At 48.3% G+C, this 24,028-nt stretch overlaps 1 protein-coding gene across 1 annotated transcript in view; it reads right to left on the bottom strand.

Moving 5' to 3' along the window:
- The window catches only part of LOC140391980 (serine/threonine-protein kinase Nek5-like), a 116,682-nt gene that overhangs the window by 18,535 nt on the left and 74,119 nt on the right, over positions 1-24,028 (bottom strand). The window contains exons 15-19 of the mRNA XM_072477094.1: positions 23,797-23,880; positions 13,330-13,434; positions 10,801-10,881; positions 8,491-8,556; positions 2,548-2,689 (exon numbers count right to left, since the gene is read on the bottom strand). Of these exons, the coding sequence (XP_072333195.1) occupies positions 2,548-2,689; positions 8,491-8,556; positions 10,801-10,881; positions 13,330-13,434; positions 23,797-23,880 (478 nt within the window). The remainder of the gene's footprint in view (positions 1-2,547; positions 2,690-8,490; positions 8,557-10,800; positions 10,882-13,329; positions 13,435-23,796; positions 23,881-24,028) is intronic.

Raw genomic sequence — 24,028 nt, 5'->3', positions numbered from 1 at the left:
GCTTTTTACACGTACATAAAAAGCAAGAGGGTAGCCAGGGAAAGGGTTGGCCCACTGAAGGATAGGCAAGGGAATCTATGTGTGGAGCCAGAGGAAATGGGCGAGGTACTAAATGAATACTTTGCATCAGTATTCACCAAAGAGAAGAAATTGGTAGATGTTGAGTCTGGAGAAGGGTGTGTAGATAGCCTGGGTCACATTGAGATCCAAAAAGACGAGGTGTTGGGTGTCTTAAAAAATATTAAGGTAGATAAGTCCCCAGGGCCTGATGGGATCTACCCCAGAATACTGAAGGAGGCTGGAGAGGAAATTGCTGAGGCCTTGACAGAAATCCTTGGATCCTCACTGTCTTCAGGTGATGTCCCGGAGGACTGGAGAATAGCCAATGTTGTTCCTCTGTTTAAGAAGGGTAGCAAGGATAATCCAGGGAACTACAGGCCGGTGAGCCTTACTTCAGTGGTAGGGAAATTACTGGAGAGAATTCTTCGAGACAGGATCTACTCCCATTTGGAAGCAAATGGACGTATTAGTGAGAGGCAGCATGGTTTTGTGAAGGGGAGGTCGTGTCTCACTAACTTGATAGAGTTTTTCGAGGAGGTCACTAAGATGATTGATGCAGGTAGGGCAGTGGATGTTGTCTATATGGACTTCAGTAAGGCCTTTGACAAGGTCCCTCATGGTAGACTAGTACAAAAGGTGAAGTCACACGGGATCAGGGGTGAGCTGGCAAGGTGGATACAGAACTGGCTAGGTCATAGAAGGCAGAGAGTAGCAATGGAAGGATGCTTTTCTAATTGGAGGGCTGTGACCAGTGGTGTTCCACAGGGATCAGTGCTGGGACCTTTGCTGTTTGTAGTATATATAAATGATTTGGAGGAAAATGTAACTGGTCTGATTAGTAAGTTTGCAGACGGCACAAAGGTTGGTGGAATTGCGGATAGCGATGAGGACTGTCAGAGGATACAGCAGGATTTAGATTGTTTGGAGACTTGGGCGGAGAGATGGCAGATGGAGTTTAATCCGGACAAATGAGAGGTAATGCATTTTGGAAGGTCTAATGCAGGTAGGGAATATACAGTGAATGGAAGAACCCTCAATAGTATTGAAAGTCAAAGAGATCTAGGAGTACATGTCCACAGGTCACTGAAAGGGGCAACACAGGTGGCGAAGGTAGTCAAGAAGGCATACGGCATGCTTGCCTTCATTGGCCGGGGCATTGAGTATAAGAATTGGCAAGTCATGTTGCAGCTGTATAGAACCTTAGTTAGGCCACACTTGGAGTATAGTGTTCAATTCTGGTCGCCACACTACCAGAAGGATGTGGAGGCTTTAGAGAGGGTGCAGAAGAGATTTACCAGAATGTTGCCTAGTATGGAGGGCATTAGCTATGAGGAGCGGTTGAATAAACTCGGTTTGTTCTCACTGGAACGAAGGAGGTTGAGGGGCGACCTGGTAGAGGTCTACAAAATTATGAGGGGCATAGACAGAGTGGATAGTCAGAGGCTTTTCCCCGGGGTAGAGGAGTCAATTACTAGGGGGCATAGGTTTAAGGTGAGAGGGGCAAGGTTTAGAGTAGATGTACGAGGCAAGTTTTTTACGCAGAGGGTAGTGGAACCCGTTACCGGAGGAGGTGGTGGAAGCAGGGACGATAGTGACATTTAAGGGGCATCTTGACAAATACATGAATAGGATGGGAATAGAGGGATACGGACCCAGGAAGTGTAGAAGATTGTAGTTTAATCGGGCAGCATGGTCGGCACTGGCTTGGAGGGCCGAAGGGCCTGTTCCCGGGCTGTACATTTCTTTGTTCTTTGTTCTAAACCTTAAGTTGTAAGTTTAATTGGTCATTGATGCACAGATTCAGCATTCTCTTAAATCAAGGGAAATGTAGTGTGCAGGTGTGGAGGATTAATGCTGTTTTCATAAGACCAGAGACCCAACTGCCCGGCAATTTGTGGTGCTTTACAACTCCCAGGGTGGGCAGAATTTAAACCAGGTGGCAGGCATCTCGCCCACCAGCTGGCAAGAAACCAACATCGCCTCTGTTGGGGAAGGCCCGTTGTATTAAGTACCTGTCTGGTGGGTCCCTTGATCAAATCTTGAATACCTTTGAATGAGGGAATTCCCAACCCAGCCCCTTCCACCCAGGAGCCCACAAGCAAGCCCTATGGCGGAAAGCAAGAGTTAATTCTACATTCATGTTGTCATCTTTATGGAGAACTTCAAATGCAGTTATCATCACACTTTGAACCTGAATTACTGCAGAATGATTTGAACCATAGGAATGTTCCAACTCATTGTTTAACCTCCACACATTTTTCAGGTTTTACTTTGCTTCGTGAGCACGAAAGTTTGTGAGTCAATTATTCTAGTGATAGCTACATCTATTGAACTTAATAGTTATGTGTCAAAAAAAAAATTAGATACATAATGCCAGACCTCTGTGAATCGTTACATTTTATTCAGATATTATTGAAATAAACATAAATAAGCTACCTATCAATAGACTAAAAACATAAAAGGCAGATGGTAAAAGCTACTACATACCTTCCATTTGAGAAGACGTTACTTCTAACGTTTTGTTTGCAAGATCTTCTAGAATACTTCCTGCCTCGATGAACTGCCATTTCTTCTGTTTAAGGTTATCTCCTTGTTCGTGCGTCAGTGTTTGATTTAATATATCCAATTCCTAAAACATATTAGCATCTATACTTGCTGTGCAAAATCATCATGAAAAGTAATAGGAATACTTTTAGCTCAGGCTTCTGGATGCTTTCGAATTTTTATATAAAGATCGACTGAATTTAAATCATCATTCTGTTTACAAAGCTGCTCCATTATATTAGCTATGCTGCCAGTATTTGTATTATTTCTGTTTCTTTATTTGTAGTCCTATGCATGGTCCTCCCTTTACCTAACAGAGCTTTCGGACAACTGGGTATGATTCTTTGGAATTCTCTCCAAACACCTCTCATCTCCCTCCTTTAATTAATATTCTCAAAGCCTATGCCATTGATGATCTCTCCTTTCCATTTTCCTTATCTGTGAAGCACCTTGAGGTGTTATTTACTTTAATCAGATAGGTGCTAATTGTTCTTGTTGTTTTTAGTCTTATAAATCAACATTTCTTCCTGATTCTCTTACCATATTGAAAAAGTTAGATGTAATGTAAACTTGAGCTCATCCAACACTCTGCTCCCATACGGTAAGTCACATCAAGTCTTGTTCACCCATCACTGTACTTTCTGACGAACACCGACTTCCAATCCAGCGACACCACAATTTCAAAATACTCACCTTTGTTTTCTAATCTCTCTGTGGCTTCGCCCCTCCCTATCTATGCAATCTCTTCCAGCCTTCCAAGCCTCTGAGATCTCTGCACTGCTCCAATTCTGGCCTCTTGCACATCCACGATTTTCAACACTTCACTGTTGGCAACTGTCTTCAATAGCCTAGCCCCTAAGCTCTGGAATTCCTTCCCTAAACTTCTCCCCCTCTGTTCCTCTCCTCCTTTAAGACATGCCTTAAGATTTACCCCCTTGTCCAGTGTGGTGGTATGCATTAGGGGTATTACGGTACCCTGTGATGCCGAGAGGCTATTGGTGGATAGACGCCGGGTCCCGATTGGATCAGCCGCCTACTGGCTCCACCCAATAAGGCGGAGTATAAGAGCCCGGGTTCTCCCAACAGCCGCATTCTGTGACTGTGCTGCTAGGGAACAAATCTGCGTAATAAAGCCATCGATTGACTCCATCTCATCTCGTCTCATCAGTGATTGATTGTGCTACAATTTATTACGCAAACTTTAAAGGACATGGAGCTCCGAATCACTCCGGAGTGTCTGCGAATCAGCCCCCACGTGGCAAACTCAGCGGCCACTTTTAAACACTGGTTAGCGTGTTTTGAAGGATACCTCCAAACGGCCACCTGCGTACCTACAGAAGACCAGAAAATGCAGGTCCTGCATTCCAGGGTGAGCCCGGAAATCTACACTCTCATAGAGGAAGTGGACGATTTCCAGGCGGCGCTCGACATGCTGAGAGGAATCTACGTTCGGCCCGTCAACCAGGTCTATGCACGCCACACGACAAATCCCCGGGGAATCGCTGGACGAATTCTACAGTGCGCTGTTAATACTGGGGAGAAACTGCAACTGCCCACCGGTTTCAGCTAATGAACATACGGGGCTACTAATTCGGGATGCTTTCATGGCAGGTATGCTCTTGTCCCAAATTCGCCAGCGATTGCTGGAAAGAGACTCATTAGGCCTCAAGGAGGAACGGGCCCTCGCTGCCTCGCTCGATGTGGCATCACAGAACACCCGTGCCTACGCCTCCGACCGCGCGGCAGCCCCTTGGGCACCGTGGACCCCGGCACCCCCCTGAAGGCCTGTGCTGCCAGAGCGCTAGACCCACGGGGGGGGCCCCGCTGCTACTTTTACGTGCAAATGAAACACTCCCGGCTGCGCTGCCCGGCCTGCTCAGCCCTCTGCAAAGGGTGCGGCAAAAGGGGGCACTTTGCAGCGGTGTGCCAGGCCCGGGGGGGTCGCCGCAATCTCTGGGGGAGTACCAGGACCCCAAACTCAACCCCCCCCACGATCCATGTGCGGCCAACGGGCTCCGCCATCTTGGGACCCGGACTCCATGCGGGAGGGATGGGCGCCGCCATTTTGTGCTCCCCCGGCCACGTGCGATCAATGGGCGGCGCCATCTTGTCCACCCCCGACCGTGTGCGACACGTGGACGCCGCCATCTTGGCTGACGGCTAAGGAGCCCGGAATGGACAGCTCCACGGGGCCTGAGGAAAACGCCCCGATGCAGCAACAGCGACTGGCTTCGGTGACCCTGGACCAGTCGCGGCCCCGAACGCTCCAAACAGCAACAACGACGGTACTCATAAACAGGTATGAGACGCCCTGCCTGATCGACTCTGGGAGCATGGAGAGTTTTATACACCCTGATACGGTAAGACGCTGTTCTCTTTCGATCCACCCGAGTAATCAAAAGATTTTCCTGGCAGCAGGATCCCATTCCGTAGAGATCAAAGGGTTCTGCATCGCGAACCTCACGGTGCAGGGGAGGGAGTTCAAGAACTACCGGCTTTACGTCGTCCCCCACCTCTGCGCTGCCACACTCCTGGGGTTGGATTTTCAGTGTAACCTCCAGAGTTTAACGTTTCAATTCGGCGGCCCTATACCCCCACTCACTATCTGAGGCCTCGCGACCCTCAAGGTCGACCCGCCTTCCCTGTTTGCGAACTTCACCCCGGATTGCAAACCCGTCACCACTAGGAGCAGACGGTACAGTACCCAGGACCGAACCTTGATCCGGTCAGAAGTCCAGCGGCTGCTGAGGGAAGGCATAACCCATGCCAGCAATAGTCCCTGTAGAGCTCAGGTGGTAGTTGTAAAGACCGGGGAGAAGCAGAGGATGGTCATAGACTATAGTCAAACCATCAATAGGTACACGCAGCTGGATGCGTACCCTCTCCCCCGCATATCCGACATGGTCAATCGGATTGCGCAGTACAAGGTCTTTTCCACGGTGGACCTTAAGTCCGCCTATCACCAGCTCCCCATCCGTCCAAGCAACCGCAAATACACTGCCTTTGAAGCAGATGGGTGGCTCTATGACTTCTTAAGGGTTCCATTTGGCGTCACTAATGGAGTCTCGGTCTTCCAACGGGAGATGGACCGAATGTTTGACCGGTATGGTTTGCGGGCCACGTTTCCGTACCTCGATAACGTCACCATCTGCGGCCACGACCACAACGCCAACCTCCGCAAATTCCTCCAGACCGCAAACACCCTGAATCTCACATACAACAGGGAAAAATGTGTGTTTAGCACCGACCGTCTAGCCATCCTCGGCTACGTAGTGCGAAATGGAGTTATAGGCCCCGACCCTGAACGCATGCGCCCCCTCATGGAGTTCCCCCTCCCTCATTATTCCAAGGCCCTGAAATGCTGCCTGGGCTTTTTCTCTTATTACGCCCAGTGGGTCCCCCACTACGCGGACAAGGCCCGTCCACTAATTCAGTCCACTGTCTTTCCCCTGTCGACAGAGGCCCGCTAGGCCTTCAGCCGCAACAAAGCGGATATCGCAAAGGCCACGATGCACGCGATCGACGAATCCCTCCCCTTCCAAGTCGAGAGCGACTCGTCCGACGTAGCTCTGGCGGCCACCCTCAACCAAGCGGGCAGACCCGTGGCCTTTTTCTCACGCACCCTCCACGTTTCAGAAATCCGCCACTCCTCAGTGGAAAAGCAGGCTCAGGCCATAGTGGAAGCTGTGCGACATTGGAGGCATTACCTGGCCGGCAGGAGATTCACTCTCCTCACTGACCAACGGTCAGTTGCCTTCATGTTCGATAATGCACAGCGGGGCAAGATCAAGAACGACAAGAACAGCCACCAGGAACTGCCAAATCTGCGCAGAGTGCAAGCCGCACTTCTACAGGCCAGATAAAGCGCACCTGATAAAGGCGTCCTGTCCATTTGAGCGCCTCAGTTTGGACTTCAAAGACCCCCTCCCCTCCACCAACCGCAACACGTACTTCCTGAACGTGGTTGACGAGTACTCCCGGTTCCCATTCGTCATTCCCTGCACCGACATGACCGCAGCCACGGTCATTAAAGCCCTCTGCACTATCTTTACACTGTTCGGTTTCCCCACCTACATATATAGCGATAGGGGGTCCTCCTTCATGAGTGACGAACTGCGTCAATTCCTGCTCAGCAAGTGCATCGCCTCGAGCAGGACGACCAGTTACAACCCCCGGGGGAACGGTCAGGTAGAGAGGGAGAGCAGAACGGTCTGGAAGACCGTCCTGCTGGCCCTACGGTCCAGAAATCTCCCAGTTTCCCGCTGGCAGGAAGTCCTCCCAGACACCCTCCACTCCAGCCGGTCGCTGCTTTGTACCACGACAAATCAAACACCTCACAAACGCCTCCTTGTCTTCCCTCGGAAGTCCTCCTCCGGAACGTCACGCCCAACCTGGCTAGCAGCACCGGGACCCATCCTGCTCCGAAAACATGTGCGGGCACACAAATCGGACCCGTTGGTCGAGAGGGTTCATCTCCTCCACGCGAACCCTCAATACGCCTACGTGGCATACCCCGACGGCCGACAGGACACGGTCTCCCTGCGGGACCTGGCGCCCGTCGGAGCTCCACACAACCCCCCAACACCAATCACCCCCTCCCTCCCACCGGCGCACCCCACAGCCGCCCACTTCCCGGGTGGATCGGTCCTTCCCCCGGTCCCGCCTAGGGGTAGTGAAGCAAGAAGAGACATCGCTACGCTCCCAGAGACGATGGTGCCCGAGCCAGCGCCTGCATCGCCACCGGGGCTGAGACGATCGGCGAGGGTGACCAGGGCACACATTCGACTCATCGAATCTTTATAACAAAGCAAGAAATGCCTCTGTAAATAATTCAGTTGCCCAGTAAAAGCGGCATTGTAAATAGTACTGGTAGTTTGATATCGGAGCCTAGCCGCTGTGTTGGTGGCATCCCAGGTACCGACGCTGTAAACCCCTACCACCATACTGCCCACTACCCCGCCGGGTTCTATTTTAACAAGGGGTGAATGTGGTGGTATGCATTAGGGGTATTACGGTACCCTGTGATGCCGATAGGCTATTGGTGGATAGACGCCGGGTCCCGATTGGATCAGCCGCCTACTGGCTCCACCCAGTAAGACGGAGTATAAGAACCCGGGTTCTCCCAGCAGCCGCATTCTGTAACTGTGCTGCTGGGGAACAAGTCTGCGTAATAAAGCCATCGATTGACTCCGTCTCATCTCGTCTCGTGAGTGATTGATTGTGCTACATCCAGCTGCTCATCAGCTGTGCTGATATCAATTTATGGGGCTCACTGTCAAATTTTGTTAGGTAGTGGTCATGTGAAGTGCCTTATGTTTCCCTCCCTGAAAGGCGTTATGTAAGTTTTTTTAATGGTATAGCACTCAACATGGCTTGGAATACAGGATTCACGTTAAATATTTTTCTTGAAAAGCATCAGAATTGTGCACATTGTTGCTGTTGTTTGTAAATTTATACGCCGACATTTTGTCTGAATCTTTTACCGTATTAAAAACTTAAATGTAATGTAAACTTGAACTCATCTAAAACTCTGCTACCCATTTGTTAACTCACACCAAATTTTGTTCATCCATCAACCGCTGTGCGTCCCCTGTATACAGGCATTAATTGTCCAATGAAGGACCCCAATTGGCGGTAGGATTTAATCACCCCGGATTCAATCAGGGCAGAGGCAGGAAGCCAGCAAAGTCCCCACCTACCACCCTTTCATCTGATTAAATGTCCCACCACCCCCATGGGGGGGGGGGGGAGAGATTAAATTCCAAATTGCTTGATACACCATACTTGCTTATCTCACATTGTATCATTATTTAATTGACTCACAGAATATTTTATGCGATTGTACATTGGATTTTTTTTACAAAGCATCACAATTGTTAACCTTACCTCCTCTTGTTGGGAATCTTCATCAGCCAGTTCTCCATCCAACATTATCTCAAATTTTATTCCTCCCTTTTGGAAAGAAAAGCTTATTTACAATATTGCACATTATGTTAGATTAGTAATTTCCTAACCATTCTACTTTGAGAATGCCCTGCAAACAATGACATGTTCCAAAGAATATTGACACTTTTATACAGAACACCCCTGACCTAACATTCAATGGACAGCACCATTTACTTTTACTAGTATATAATAAAATAAATGTGCTAGTAGGTCAAAGATGCAGGGCAACACCCCCTAGCCCAAAGTGTGTTTTGCGGTTGCAGCCCACCATTGGTGACAGCGAGATCGTCTGGTCAACGGGTATTCCCATTGTTCTCATCCTCCGTCTCCTGGGAACCCGCGGCTGGGTGGGGGGGGTTGACCAACTGGAAGATCCCACCAGTGGGAACAGCTGGAAAATTTCAGCCACAGAAAATGTATTAAATATAGAATTATTTCTCATGGAATACAGTGATGATATTGCAGGTGCCTGGGGTCCACCGGGCTCAGTCTGTAAATTTATTACGATAGTTTGGTGCCATCAAGCTCTGACGGTACTTGTGTAAAATGGTGGAAATAAGGAAGAATCAGGAGAGTTATTTTTTGCTTTGTCTATGAATGGAAATGTAAACAAATCATAATTAAACCATTATGAACCAGTGTCAGAGAAGTCTGATAGGTGGATTTAGTGTGTAATGTAGCACACTTTTTTTTTGCATCTCCCTCATTCATTAGGGGCTGGTTTAGCACACTGGGCTAAATCGCTGGCTTTGAAAGCAGACCAAGGCAGGCCAGCAGCACGGTTCAATTCCCGTACCAGCCTCCCTGAACAGGCGCCGGAATGTGGCGACTAGGGGCTTTTCACAGTAACTTCATTTGAAGCCTACTTGTGACAATAAGCGGTTTTCATTTTCATTTCATTCATGCTAGAACTTTTATAACAAGCAGACCCGGGATGTTTTTGAGTGTTGATATCATTGTCATCTTCTACATTCCAGATCATAAAATCATAGAATCCCTACAGTGCAGAAGGAGGATATTCAGCCTTCGAGTCTGCATCAACCCTCCGAAAGAGCACCCTACCTAGGTCCAATTCCCCACCCTATCCCCATAACCCCACCTAACCGTTGGATACTAAGGGGCAATTTAGCATGGCCAAACCACCTAACCTGCACATCTTTGGTCTGTGGGAGGAAACCGGAGCACCCAGAGGAAACCCATGCAGACACAGGGAGAACATACAAACTCCACACAGACAGTGACCCAAGGTCAGAATCAAACCCGTGTCCATGGCGCAGTGAGGCAGCAGTGCTAACCATTGTGCCACCGTGCCGCCCCGATGCTTTCTTACAAAACATTCAGAAGTTTAAAATCAATACCATTTATCCCTCATAATTCTTTCCCCCACTACCTCAAGGTATTTATCAGGCCCTCTACATTCCACAACCATTTAACCCTACCTGCCCCAAACTTCACATGCTTTTGTTTACTTGCTCTGGTCTATACTTTCACCTCTCTATAACCTGCCCCAATGTATCTCAGGAATTAACAGCCAGAAGCCTCACAAATTAAGTGTGCTGACTTCCAATGTACCTTACCCATTGATAGATTGTTTTTTTCTTGGACTTTGCAAAAAGTACTGTAAATACATATAAACTTAAACATTTCTTGACTTTTGAAATTCACATCTCGCTTTAGCTATTTCAATTTGATCTAATTATCTTGATGTATTTAGTAAATATATGGATGATGGAAGACCCTATGTTATTCTCTAAGTCTGAATGAAGACTGAAGACTTACAGTTAACACAAGCTCTTTATTCAAAGGGTTTGTTCTGCTTCCAGAGCTCAACTAGATGTAAAACAGTCAAGAGGTATGACCAGTGAAACTAAGGTAAACTGCCTATGCTGAGCTGTCTATGTGTGCTGCTGCTCCCTAGCTCTGTGCTTCTCAAAGAGGCAGATCTTACCTTGGGCTCGACCCTTTATACCCGTCTCTGATGCTGCCCTCTAGTGGTGCTGTGACTGTTACATCTGTGCTGCAGTCCCTGGTGTCTGTGCAGATGTTCAGATCACTACAGACCCCTGGATAGGGGATCTAAACTCACTCAGTGCCTTCTCGCTCATGAATTATTTGGGTGAATGGGTCACAAGGTATCAGCTGCATCCACAGTTCTTCATCATGCTTCCTCTTTACATACTTTGTTATGCAAAACATTTCTGTATTTTATTACGATAATGGCAGACTTAATCTGGGAGGAATCACCTTTACCTTGACTTTGTTTGTGTGCTCTCCTGCTTTCCTTTCCATTTGGGGATGCAATCTCCTTTGCTTCAGATCTTCCTCAGTGACCTGACAAGTGTAAAAGAATGAATGAGTTAAAAATATGTACAATGAAAGGATTGAGTTAAACAAAGTTTCAATATGGAGGATATTGCATCAGTGGTGTTGCAATGCCAAATAGTTTGTATTAGAGCAGAATATTTAATTATATCATTTATTTAAATGTACCAAGAAATGAATGTATCCACCATAATGGGCAGGAGGAAAATTGCCCTTCGGTTAACATGTAACTGTGTTAATGTGCTAAACTTCCGCATCTGACTTAAGATCTAGGTTTAGCTATATTCTCTATATGTATTTTACTGTTTCCTTGAATTTGACAGGAATTTGGGAGGAAGATGTCTGTATAAACTTTTTATGCTTCATTTGTGGGGTAGTTTTTTTTAAAAACATGACTGCAATTTGCACAGAATTAAGCAGCAGAAATAATGAGTGTTATTTTTACACATGCAAATATCACAACTATTTTCACTTGAGTACTAGCAGTGTTACTTAGCAGTGTTACTTTGCAAGCCTGCATTTCTGTTGGAATTAACAGCCAAAACCCCCATAAATTAGGTGTGCTGGCTTCCACATCTAATCAGCATTCCTATCTAATTTGACCTAAGCTGAGAACTGCTTTCACAAAATGTAACCGTACCTTCATCTAGGTTTGGCGTAAATAAAGCACTAGCACACATGTTGCAAATATTACAATTTACATTTTAAACTGAAAGAACATTTAAGTAGATCACTAGCCAAACCTTGGACCTCTGACTTTGATTCGCCACTTCTTCACATTGGTGGGATTCTCCGTTCCTGCTGCAGTGAATGGAGATTTGGCTGAACGCCAAATTCTCCACCCTCGTTTGCAGCAGTAGTGGGGCAGACTCACAATGGAGAATCCCACTCTCTATCCCCTCAGCAGGTGGCTACAAGCCCCCCCTTCCCCACTCTGCACACCCCCATGCCCAAATAACACATCATTCTTCATTGCTACTGGGTTAAAATCCTGGAACTCCTCACCTAACACCACCACGGGTGTACCATCATTAAATGACTGCAGTTGTTCAAGAACACATCTTAATGGAAATTAGGAATGGCCATAAATGCTGACCTTGCAACCTCTGCCAACACCTAATGAATTGATACATTCTGGAAGACAAAATCCAGAAATCCATCTGGGACATTGCATTATTTCTTGTGATAATACTCATCTTCCATTAGCTCCCATTGTCTCCACCTGGGATGACAATTAGTTTCTGCATGCTTTAGATGCATCCTGAGGGCGGCACGGTGGTGCAGTGGTTAGCACTGCTGCCTCGTGGTGCTGAGGCTACTGGGTCGATCCCGGCCCTGGGTCACTGTCCGTGTGGAGTTTGCACATTCTCCCCGTGTCTGCGTGGGTCTCACCCCCACAACCCAAAAAGATGTGCAGGCTAGGTGAGTTGGCCACGCTAATTACCCCTTAATTGGAAAAAAAAAGAATTGGATACTCTAAATTAAAAGAAAATAGAAGTATCCTTGTCTGGAAACAGGGTGGGGTTCCATTGTCTGTTTTGGAGTATCACCCACCAGCAATTCAGCCAATGACTGACTTTACATCCTCGGCCATCTTTGGCTTGTACATCCATTTTTAAAAATCCATGAGTCTAGCTGACGTAATTCGGTGTTTTCCGTCAATTATTATGACAACTTCCTTGTCTCACTCACAATGATACAGTGACCTCCTGAGTAGAGATCAGGCACATCAGACAATAGACAAAACTGGGAGGAAAGGTTGTATCTCCTGGTGGTTGACATCAGGCATCATTAACAGATACAGTGGGTGAGATTCTCTGGCCTCCTAGCTGCGCATTCCTCAGCGGCGGGAGGTAGTGCGTCGTTCGCAGGCAGCGGGATTCTCAGCTCCTGCCGATGTTAATGGGAATTCCCATTGAAACCACCCCATGCCGCCAGGAAACCTGCGGGTGGGGGTGCGCTGCCAGTGGGACCAGTGAATCCCACTGCCAGTGAACAGTCGGAAAATTCTGCCCAATATCTGGAAGTAGGTCACATGCATGCTTGGAACACCAAGGGAATATTTGTCTGGCTTTTACATGAGATATATTTGAAAAGCCTTGTGCACAAGTCTTGGATGGACCAGGCTTCAAAGAGAATTTGGAATTATTGAAAACAAATGTTTGGATGCAAAAAACTGATGCCACAGCATTACTACCAATTTATAGGAATGTAGGAACAGGAGTAGTCCCTGGAGCCTGTCCTTCTGCCTTTTAACTAGATAATAGCTTATCTGGCACCTAACTCCATTTAGCTGCCTTTGACTGATAGCACTCGAAACCTTTGTAGAACAAAAATAATTTATTATTTTGAGACGTTCAATTAATGCACAGATTTCTTTTTAAACACCCTATGTGAAATAAAAGGTACTCCTCCATCTATTGTACTTTTACCATTTGTAATAGTGAACTGTTGTACCTCAATTGGCTCCTTCCCTTTGCTTTGACCCTGAAGTTCAGCCATTTCTTCTGCAGGTTTCTCTCGATCAATATGATACGTCTCAGCTGATATGCCTGGACGATTCTAGGTTATGGGCGCACAAAAAAGGGAAAAGGCCATTATGCTTATCAGTTTTATTTTCATGGAAATTATAAAATATTTTGCTGCAACAGCAACACACCAGCACAGCATGGTAATCATCTACATCACAGAATGTGGTGAAAGGTACGTTTGCCCTTCACGATTCTCACTTGGGGAGGTGGCGGCGTAGTGGTAATTCTGTGGTCAGGATCCAGATGCTCAAACTAGTTCACTGGCAACATAGTTCAAATCCCACCATTGCAACACTGAACTTTAAAAAAAAGGCTAGTCTTAGTATTGGTAACCGAGAAACTATCAGCGATTTTTCATTAAAAACCATCTGATTCACTGATGTCGTTCAGGAAAGGAAATCAGCCATCCTTACCAAGTCTGACCTGCATGTGACTCCAGATTCACAGCAATGTCATTGACTCTTAACAACCCCCTTAGATGGTCTGGCAAGCCACCCAGTTCAAGGGCAATTCAGGATGGGAAACATATGCTGGCCTAGCCAGTAACTCCCAAGTCTAGTGAGATAATCTTTACAAATCATGATCACAAAAGTACTTCACTTGGGAGATATTGTAGCCATCTAAGATGGCCACCTGCAAAGGACCATGGGAATTATGGGCAACCCAGGACTCAGACAGATACAGAGCCTATGTGTATCTGAAACACAGGTAACTAGACCTGATCAAAACCTCCGCTGGTTTGCATTTTAATGGCCCATTTTCCCAGGACAATAGAACTCCAATCAAGCAACCGGTACAGCCACAGACTGATCGGCGTCACACCCCTTACTCAGAAAGCCCAACTGCCAAGGTCAATGACCACTAAGGACCCGTCCAGCCACCAAGGCACCCGCCCCTTTATTGGCCAAAATCGAAGACAGTGATCAGAGCCCTGTCGAACTATTGGGTCCAAGGTTAAGGACCGCCCCAAAGAGCGCAAAATCCCAGAGGGATAAAAGAGGACACAGCCATGTGTTCTGTCTCTTTTGGATCTGGCCTGTGCCAACCCAATCGTAGCAGGAACAGCTAGCCAAGTGTAAGACCAACGATCGCTACCTGACGGATGAGCCCAGCAGAGACAGAGCCACGTTCTTCGAACCAGCCAAGTGAAATCCAGATAAAGGCCTTATCCATTTGCACAGTGCCGGTCGCCCTGAAGTTAAGTATAGGTTATTGTAGCTGATAGGCATAGTTTAACTCGTAGTAGATATTGCGTTTGCATGTCGAGATAACTCTTGTGTATGTAAATAAACCATCTTTTGAACTAACTGGTTGTGTGGTCAGAGGGTGAGTCATACTGTGCTCTTTCTTGTGGCAGAATTTGTAAATGGCGACACAGATCAATAAAGTGGAAGAGGAGAAAATTAATTAATTCAAAAGTGAACAAAATCCTGAAACAATGCACATAGAAAACAGTTTAGTATTTAACCAAAAACATGCAAGAAAACATAGAATGAGAAAATCTATTTGGCTCAGCATAATTATTGTGTTGTGTCATTTACAATATGGACCCAACAATTTAACGAGAACTCTTCCTGTTTAATCTTCTGACAGAGAAGCTATGCACATCCAGTGTTCATTAAGTCAAACTCATTCATTTTATATTTGTTGCTACAAGCCTGCTGTCCTCCACAGGCATTATTCTACTCCCCCTCCACACTCCCACCCCCCATCCCTCCCTTTCCCAGATGCAGCACGGTAGCATTGTGGAGAGCACAATTGCTTCACAGCTCCGGGGTCCCGGGTTCAATTCCGGCTTGGGCCACTGTCTGTGCGGATTCTGCACATCCTCCCCGTGTGTGCGTGGGTTTCCTCCGGGTGCTCCGGTTTCCTCCCACAGTCCAAAGATGTGCAGGTTAGGTGGATTGGCCATGATAAATTGCCCTTAGTGTCCAAAATTGCCCTTAGTGTTGGGTGGGGTTACTGGGTTATGGGGATAGGGTGGAGCTGCTGACCTTGGGTAGGGTGCTCTTTCCAAGAGCCGGTGCAGACTGGATGGGCCGAATGGCCTCCTTCTGCACTGTAAATTCTATGACAAGATGCAGCAGCACAGAATCATTGCCAAAAATGTCCAATCCCATTTCCAAACCAGATGTTTCTTGAGTTCCTCTTTGAAGAAGTTATTTAATTCAGTCTTAAATGACTTGTTGAAGTCTGTTCCTGTTATAACCCCCACAAAGAACCCGGGGGAAATCGCTGATTGATCTCCCCATGGGCCTCGTGGAATATGAGTTTCCCTGTTGAGCGGGCAGAGGCCCGCCCAATAGGGGCTCACCAGCAGAGCCTTAAATATCGACCCCAAGATCTGGACTGGCAGTTCCCAACAGTCCCAGGCTGTGGCCTTACTTGTTTTGGAGAATAAACCTGCTTTGCCTTTTTACCAGCGTCTTCTAGAATTATTAGATTAACGACGAGGATCAGGCACGGAATTCTGAGCAGCCTTCAAAACTTCAGAAGACAACTCCGATAAGAAAAATTGCAAACCCAGAAATGCCTTTCTTTGGAAGACTTGCGCTGAATGATGCAAACATAGAGGACTGGGGCCCGTGTGCTGAGCACAGGAGCTTTTTCTTTCTCCTGCCAACGGCATTGAAGGGGGTGAGAAAGAAATGGTAATCCTCCTAACAACATATGGGGTCCTGACGTTTAGCATTATCAAAAGCTTAACCGATCCCACACATGGTGGCACAGTGGTTAGCACTGTTGCCTCACAGTGCCAGGAACCCAGGTTCGATTCTGACCTTGGGTGACTGTCTGTGTGGAGTTTGCACGGGTGCTCTGGTTTCCTCTCACAATCCAAAGATGTGTGAGTTACATGGATTGGCCATGTTAAATTCCGCCTTAATGTCCAAAGGTTAGGTGGGGCTGCGAGGGAGTGGGCCTAGGTAGGGTGCAAAAGTGATGGGCCGAATGACCTCCTTCTACACTATAGATTTCTATGATTATCCAGCAGCCTGACACTAAAACCCCCTGACACTAAAACATTTGACATGTGCATGAACCTACTGAGAAACATTACAGCCCAAAGCCGTCCATGATCCTCCAATGCTACCATTTTAACACAGCTGGGAAGACCCTGGGGGAAACTGTTACGGAATTTCTTGCTAGATTGCGGAAGTTGGCAGATTATTATGAACGTGGCCATCCCTAAGCTAGATGCTACATGATAAACTGGTGTGTGGGATTAACAGCGTTACAACCCAGAAAAAGCTACTGGTCAGAGCCCAACCTAGACCCCAAAAAGGCTATAGAAATAGCTATCTCCCTGAAAAATGTCGAGAAAGGGGAACAAGAACTTCAAGTACTGACAGATAGTAGCGTCTTCAGATTGGGCAGTGGGGAGGTCCTTGCATACAGAAGGTGACATATTCAGGGAAGGAAGCCACATGCCTCACCCACCATTAACCCAACATTGAAAGTGCTTCCTGGCATTTCAAAAAACATCCGGATAACACCAGAAGTACCAGGGAAACGTCCCCGGAGGATCACATGTTAGTCGCAGGGTTGATAGGTGCTGTATGACCTGGGCAATGCTGCCAGAAACAGCTGTACATGTGCCGCCCAGGCCGGAAGCCAAAGTCACCGCAAGCCCATCCCTTGCAGGTATATCAGCGCTCAGAGGATGAAACAATGCAGTTAAACTGCTTCGTCACGGCCAACGTCACCCCGATGAGGATAAGGCTCCTCATCAAGTCATTCCTTAGAGAATAAGGTGGATACAGGAGCTGCCATCTCCATCATTGGGAAACAGACATTCCAGCATTCCCCGAACGGGTATTCTACACTTAATCCAAGGGACACACAGGCCAGGCTAGCCACGTACATGGGAGAACCTTTGAAGATTGTGAGGACCACCATGACCCCGGTTGCTTATGGACAGCAGTCAGCAGTCAGTCAGACTCCCACTCATACTAGGAGAACCAGAGGCTCCCACCATGGGCCTCCATACACACATGGGAATGGCCAAGAAGACCATGGCCGGGATTCTCCGAAATCCCGGCCAAGTGTTGAAGCGAGCGACGCCAGCGACAACGGGCCTTCAGGCCCAGTAATTCTCCTCTTCTTCGGGGGCTAGAATGGCGCTGGCACATGTGCGTGATTGCCGTCTTCGCATCGGCCCCCGGGCAACATGGCGGAGCCATACAAGAGCCCAGCGCGGAGGAACATTGCCCCCTCCCCCCCGGAATGAGCGCGCCTGCCGATCGATAGTCCCCGATCGCAGGCCTGGCTACCATGGAGGCCCCTCGCTGTCGGATCCCCCCCCCCCACCCCCCCCCCCCCCCCCCAAACAGGACAGCCGAGGTCCCGCCGGGTGGGACCATGTGTAAACCACGCCGGCGGCCACTCGGCCCGTTGAGCACGGAGAATCACTGCAGGGGCCGCTTTCAACGGCCCCTGACCGGCGCTGCAGCGGCTGCACGGGTGCGATTGCCACCGATTCTCCGGCGACCGGAGAATCGGCGGCCTGGCGTCGGAGCGGCGTGGCGGGATTCTCACATCCCCTCGGCGATTCTCTGACCTGCCGTGGGCTCAGAAAATCCCAGCCCATGGGTATGGGTACCCATAGACTTCACTGGTCTGTTCTTGGGGTAAATATTCCTCATTATGATCGACACCCATTCTCCACAACCTTTCTTTTAAAAAATAATTTTTATTCAAAGTTTTTCAGATTATCACAACAGAAAAATAGAACCCCCATCTTTACACAAATAATAAAACAACAAGAACAAAAGTGCATAAATAAACATTAAACAGAAAACAATAGTGCATCCCCTACCAGACACAAACTTACCCCCCCCCCCTCCTTCCCCCCGCCCCCTGGGTTGCTGCTGCTGACCATTTCCTAACGCTCCGCCAGGAAGTCTAAGAACACCGCCGCCGCCTGAAGAACCCTTGCACAGATCCCCTTAAGGCAAATTTCATACTCTCCAATTTAATAAACCCTGTCATGTCGTTAATCCAGGATTCCATGCTTGGGGGCCTCGCATCCTTCCGCTGAAGCAGAATCCTCCGCCGAGCTACCAGGGACGCAAAGGTTAGGTTAGGTGGATTGGCCATGATAAATTGCCCTTAGTGTCCAAAATTGCCTTTGGTGTTGGGTGGGGTTACTGGGTTATGGGGCTAGGGTGGAGGTGTTGACCTTGGGTAGGGTGCTCTTTCCAAGAGCCGGTGCAGACTCGATGGGCCGAATGGCCTCCTTCTGCTCTGTAAATTCTATGATAATCTATGAAAGGCCAGAATACCGGCCTCTTTCGCCTCCTGCACTCCCGGCTCATCCGACACCCCCAAATATTGCGAGCCCCCAGCTATGCCTAACCCTGGAATTCACTACCCTTGACACCGTCCTCACTATGCCCCTCCAGAACTCCTCCAATGCTGGACATGTCCAGAACATGTGGGTGTGGTTTGCTGGGCTCCCCGAACATCTAGCACATCTGTCCTCACTCCCAAAAAAACGGCTTACCCTTGCCCTGGTCATGTGCTCCCTGTGCAGCACCTTAAATTGTATCAGGCTGAGCCTCGCGCAAGAGGAGGAAGAGTTTACCCTTCCCAGGGCATCCACCCACATACCCTCGTCGATCTCCTCCCCCAGCTCCTCCTCCCACTTACCTTTTAACTCCTCCGCCGAGGCCTCCTCCTCCTCCTGCATGACCCGATAAGTTGCCGAGATCCTACCCTCTCCAACCCACATGCCCAAAAGCACCCTGTCCTGGACCCTGCGCGCCGGCAGCAGCGGAAGCTCCACCACCTATCGCCTAACGAACGCCCTTACCTGCATATATATGAAAGCATTTCCACGGGGGAGCCCGAATTTCTCCTTCAGCTCCCCAAGGCTCGCAAACTTCCCGTCTACGAACAGGTTCCCCATGTTCCTAATACCTGCCCTGTGCCAACTCAGGAACCCCCCCATCCATTTTCCCCGGGGTAAACCGATGGTTCTCCCGTATCGGGGACCACACTGAAGCCCCCACATCCCCCCTGTGGCGTCTCCATTGCCCCCAGATTTTGAGGGTCGCCGCTACCACCGGGCTCGTGGTGTACCTCGTCGGAGGAAGCGGCAGCTGTCACCAGCGCCCCAGGCTCGTGCCCACACAGGACGCCATCTCTAGCCTCTTCCACGCCACCCCCTCCCCCTCCACTACCCACTTACGTATCATCGCCACTTTGGCAGCCCAATAATACCCACATAGGTTTGGCAAGGCTACGCCCCCCCCTGTCCCTGCTCCGCTCCAAGAACACCCTTCTCACCCTCGGGGTCTTCTTCGCCCATACGAACCCCATAATACTCCTGTTAACCCACTTAAAGAAGTCTTTAGGGATCAGGATGGGGAGGTACTGAAACAAAAACAAAATCCTCGGGAGCACCGTCATTTTAACCAACTGCACCCCACCCGCCAGGGAGAGCGGCAGCATATCCCACCTTTTGAACTCCTCCTCCATTTGCTCCACCAGCCTCGTTAAGTTGAGCTTATGCAGGGCCTCTCAGCTCCTAGCCACCTGAACCTCCAGGTATCTAAAACTTCTTTCTGCCCTTTTTAGCGGAAGCTCACCAATCCCCCTTTCCTGGTCTCCCGGGTGCACCACGAACAGCTCGCCCTTCCCCATGTTGAGCTTATACCCGGAGAAGTCCCCAAACTCCCTAAGGATCCGCATCACCTCCGGCATTCCCCCCACTGGCTCCGCCACATACAATAGTAGATCGTCCGCATACAACAATACCCGGTGTTCCCCCCCCCCCCCCCCCCCACCACCACCAACCCCCTCCAGTTCCTAGACTCCCTGAAAGCCATGGCCAAGGGCTCAATCGCCAGCGCAAACAGCAGGGGGGTTAGAGGACACCCTGCCTCATCCCTCGGTATAGCCGGAAATATTCCGACCTCCTCCTGTTCGTGGCCACGGGGGCCTCATACAGCAACCTCACCCAGCTGACGAACCCCTCTCCGAACCCAAACCTCCTCAACACCTCCCACAGGTCTGCCCTCGCCATCCTATCAAAGGCCTTCTCCACGTCCATAGCCGCCACTATCTCCGCCTCCCCCTCCATCGCCAGCATCATAATTACATTCAGGAGCTTACATACGTTGGTATTCAACTGCCTCCCTTTCACAAAACCCGTCTGATCCTCGTGTATGACCCCGGGAACACAGTCCTCAATCCTCATGGCCAATACCTTTGCTAGCAGTTTCGCATCCACATTAAGGAGTGAAATCGGCCTATACGATCCGCACTGTACAGGGTCCTTGTCCCGCTTCAGAATTAGAGAAATAAGCACCCTAGACATCGTCGGGGGCAGGACCCCACCTCCCTTGCCTCGTTGAAAGTCCTTACCAGCAGCGGGCCCAGCAGCTCCACGTACTTCCGATAGAATTCCACCGGGAACCCATCTGGCCCCGGTGCCTTCCCCGCCTGCATGCTCCCCAGTCCCTTGACCAGTTCCTCCAACCCAACCGGCACCCCCAGCCCTGCCACCTGCCCCTCCTCTACCCTCGGGAACCTCAGCCGGTCCAGAAAGCGACCCAGCACTGAGGACAAGACCCTTTCTGCACACCTCAGGCGTTTGTTGAAGAATCAGAGGTCCCCAGTCCACTTCATGTCCCCTTCCAGCTCCATATCGCCACATACTTAAGCCATAGTGCAAAAAGGTTGGGCAGCATGGTAGCCTTGTGGATAGCACAATTGCTTCACAGCTCCAGGGTCCCAGGTTCGAGTCCAGCTTGGGTCACTGTCTGTGCGGAGTCTGCACATCCTCCCCGTGTGTGCGTGGGTTTCCTCCGGGTGCTCCGGTTTCCTCCCACAGTCCAAAGATGTGCAGGTTAGGTGGATTGGCCATGATAAATTGCCCTTAGTGTCCAAAATTGCCCTTAGTGTTGGGTGGGGTTACTGGGTTATGGGGATAGGGTGGAGGTGTTGACCTTGGGTAGGGTGCTCTTTCCAAGAGCCGGTGCAGACTCGATGGGCCGAATGGCCTCTTTCTGCATTGTAAATTCTAAGGTGGAAGAGGACTTGAGGGAGGAGGGATGTTATAATGTTCACAAAGGCCGCTGAGGAGAATCGCTGATTGATCTCCCTGTGGGCTTCGTAGACCATGTGTTCCCATGTGTAGAAAGGGGCTCACCAGCGGGGCCTTAAATATTGACTGGCTGTTCCCAATAGACTCAGGCTGGGACATTTGTTTTGTACACCGCAGCTGCGGCCTTATTTGTGTGGGAGAATTGTGGCCACCTAAAATGGCTGATTCCCGATTAATTTGGCCAAACCCCGATGTAAAATGGCGAACTGAAAAGGCTGATGGGAAAATCAGCCAACAGGGCACAAAAAGACAGCTGCAGACAGAACAGTGTTTTCGGCTCTGGGGCAGTCGGCCCAGATCTATACCTGCAACCATTAGCAGCACACCAACCCAGCCATCTGTAGTTTAATCGGTGATCCCCGGGAACAATTGCAACAAATTAGCAATTGAAAGCCGATCCAGACCTCTCGGCGCCAGCAGTGGCCGAGACAAAGAAAGGTGAACGACCATCCCCCGATCAAGGAATCGCCACATCATTGGAGCATGTCGAACCCAGTGATTGGGACCAAGTCCAATCACTTGGGACCAGGGTCAAGGTCCGCCCCGAGAGGCGGGAAGCCCCTGGGAACTATAAAGGTAGGGGCCAAGTTCAGATCGACCCTTCTTCTCCTACTCGCAACCTTCGAGACCCTTCGACGAAAGAACAAGTAAGTCTTACTCCAGCGATCGCTACCAGATAGGTGTTCCAGACTATCGACCCGTACCAGCCTTTTTGAATCCCACAGGCCAGACCCAATTCGATAAGCCATTCGTTTCCCTGACCTGGTGGGCCATCACCAAAGTTAAGTATTGGCCTTTAGTGGTAGGTAATAGTCTAGAGGTAGTATTATTGTATAAGTATTGATTGCTGTATATAATAAATGATCGTTGATTTAACATTTACTAAGCGGTGTGCTGTATTATTAATCATTACTTGAGCTTGAACTACGTGGCAGTATCAGAAAGATACCTGGCGACTCGTGAGCAAAGGTGACAGAATTAGAGCTAATAAAACTATGGCTAATAAGAGCAACAGAATAAACTTACTTTGCCTTTTAGCCTGCGCCTCCTGGAATTACTACAGTTCCTTATACCAACTCTGTGCAGCGAAACCAAGCCTCAAAAGTGCTGGAAATAGCTAAAAAAAAGGGACATACCATTGAAGCTATTCATCTTGCACTCATCAGGACAGCAAAGCAAGGAAACCCAACAGTAAAGAGGCCACCAGTTTATACTGCATGAGAAAAGAGTGCTGACTAGTTGACAAGTGTGCTCTGATTGGTAGGGGCATTGCCATGGAGAATACACCAGGGAACAGTTAACTGCCAAGCGTGGCAATTCCAATCGGCATTTTCTTCTCACGCAGCATGAATTGCTGTTTCCTTTACTATTGGCATTCTTCCAAATCAGTCCTGAGGAGTGTAAAGTGAAAAGCTTTGACAGCATGTCTCTTTTTTCAGCAATACTCAAGTTCAGTGCCAAAAATGTTGCAGAAGGGACTAATCTAATTCTTTCTAGTTTGTCAGGAATAACCAGCTCCTAAGTTAACCCCAAGCACATCCCCAAATATATATGAAACATGTTCTCAATTTAATACTCTTTGCAGACCAGTCCCACAAAACAAAATACCAGTTATCTACTTATCTACCATAGTTTTGAAATTATTCTTTCATTAAATCCCCAATTATTACGGTCTCTAAAATATAATAAAACTTTGGTTACTGAGGGAATTAAAGGGCACGGGGATCGTGCAGGAGGGTGGAGTTGAGGTGGAACATTGAGCATAATCATGTTGAATGGCGGATCAGCCTCAAATAGCCTACTCCCATTCCTCTTTCTCGTGTTCACATGTTCTTATGTTCTAAATTAGTGCAATGTTTAAACTGAAATGACAAGCTGCATTAATATAGCATCTTTAACATAGTAAAACAACCCACAACAGTTCGCAGAGATGCAATGAGAAACTTGCTCCGTTACACGTTTTATATTGTCTCAGATTTTAATGCGAATAATCACGTACTGCTGGAGGTGAAAATATAAACCTAGCACTCAGTCAGGGAGAGCAGCACAGTAATTAAACTGAATTAAATTGGGCCGTTCAATAGCTGAAGCCTGACCATGTTGAAAGGCAGGAAACAAATTAGAATCATTGATGTAATTGGGTTGACGGGTATCAACTTACGTCTTATTATTTTGTGCCACACCACATCGGCATTTCAATTCATGTCATTGAGCCACTGTTCTATGATTGACTATGATCCCTCTAATATTTAGAAGGTGCCAAATCAATGTTTCAGTTCTTACCTCCTTCACTTCCATTTTTCCTTTAATTTCTTTAACTTGGTTATAATACTGCTGCCTTATTTCTTTCAGTCGCTGACAATATTCCTAAGAAGTAAAAAAAGTAATGTTTTTACAATTATACATCTGCAAGGTTAATGGAAATTTATGCATTTTCATATGGGGGGGGGGGGGGGGTGGTAGCACATGAAAAACCCACTTCATAAATTATTGGCCCCTCCCTGGACAATTAAGT

This window comes from Scyliorhinus torazame, chromosome 15 (assembly GCF_047496885.1).
Source record: "Scyliorhinus torazame isolate Kashiwa2021f chromosome 15, sScyTor2.1, whole genome shotgun sequence".
Lineage (NCBI taxonomy): Eukaryota > Metazoa > Chordata > Chondrichthyes > Carcharhiniformes > Scyliorhinidae > Scyliorhinus > Scyliorhinus torazame.
This window is presented reverse-complemented; position numbering and strand designations above follow the sequence as displayed.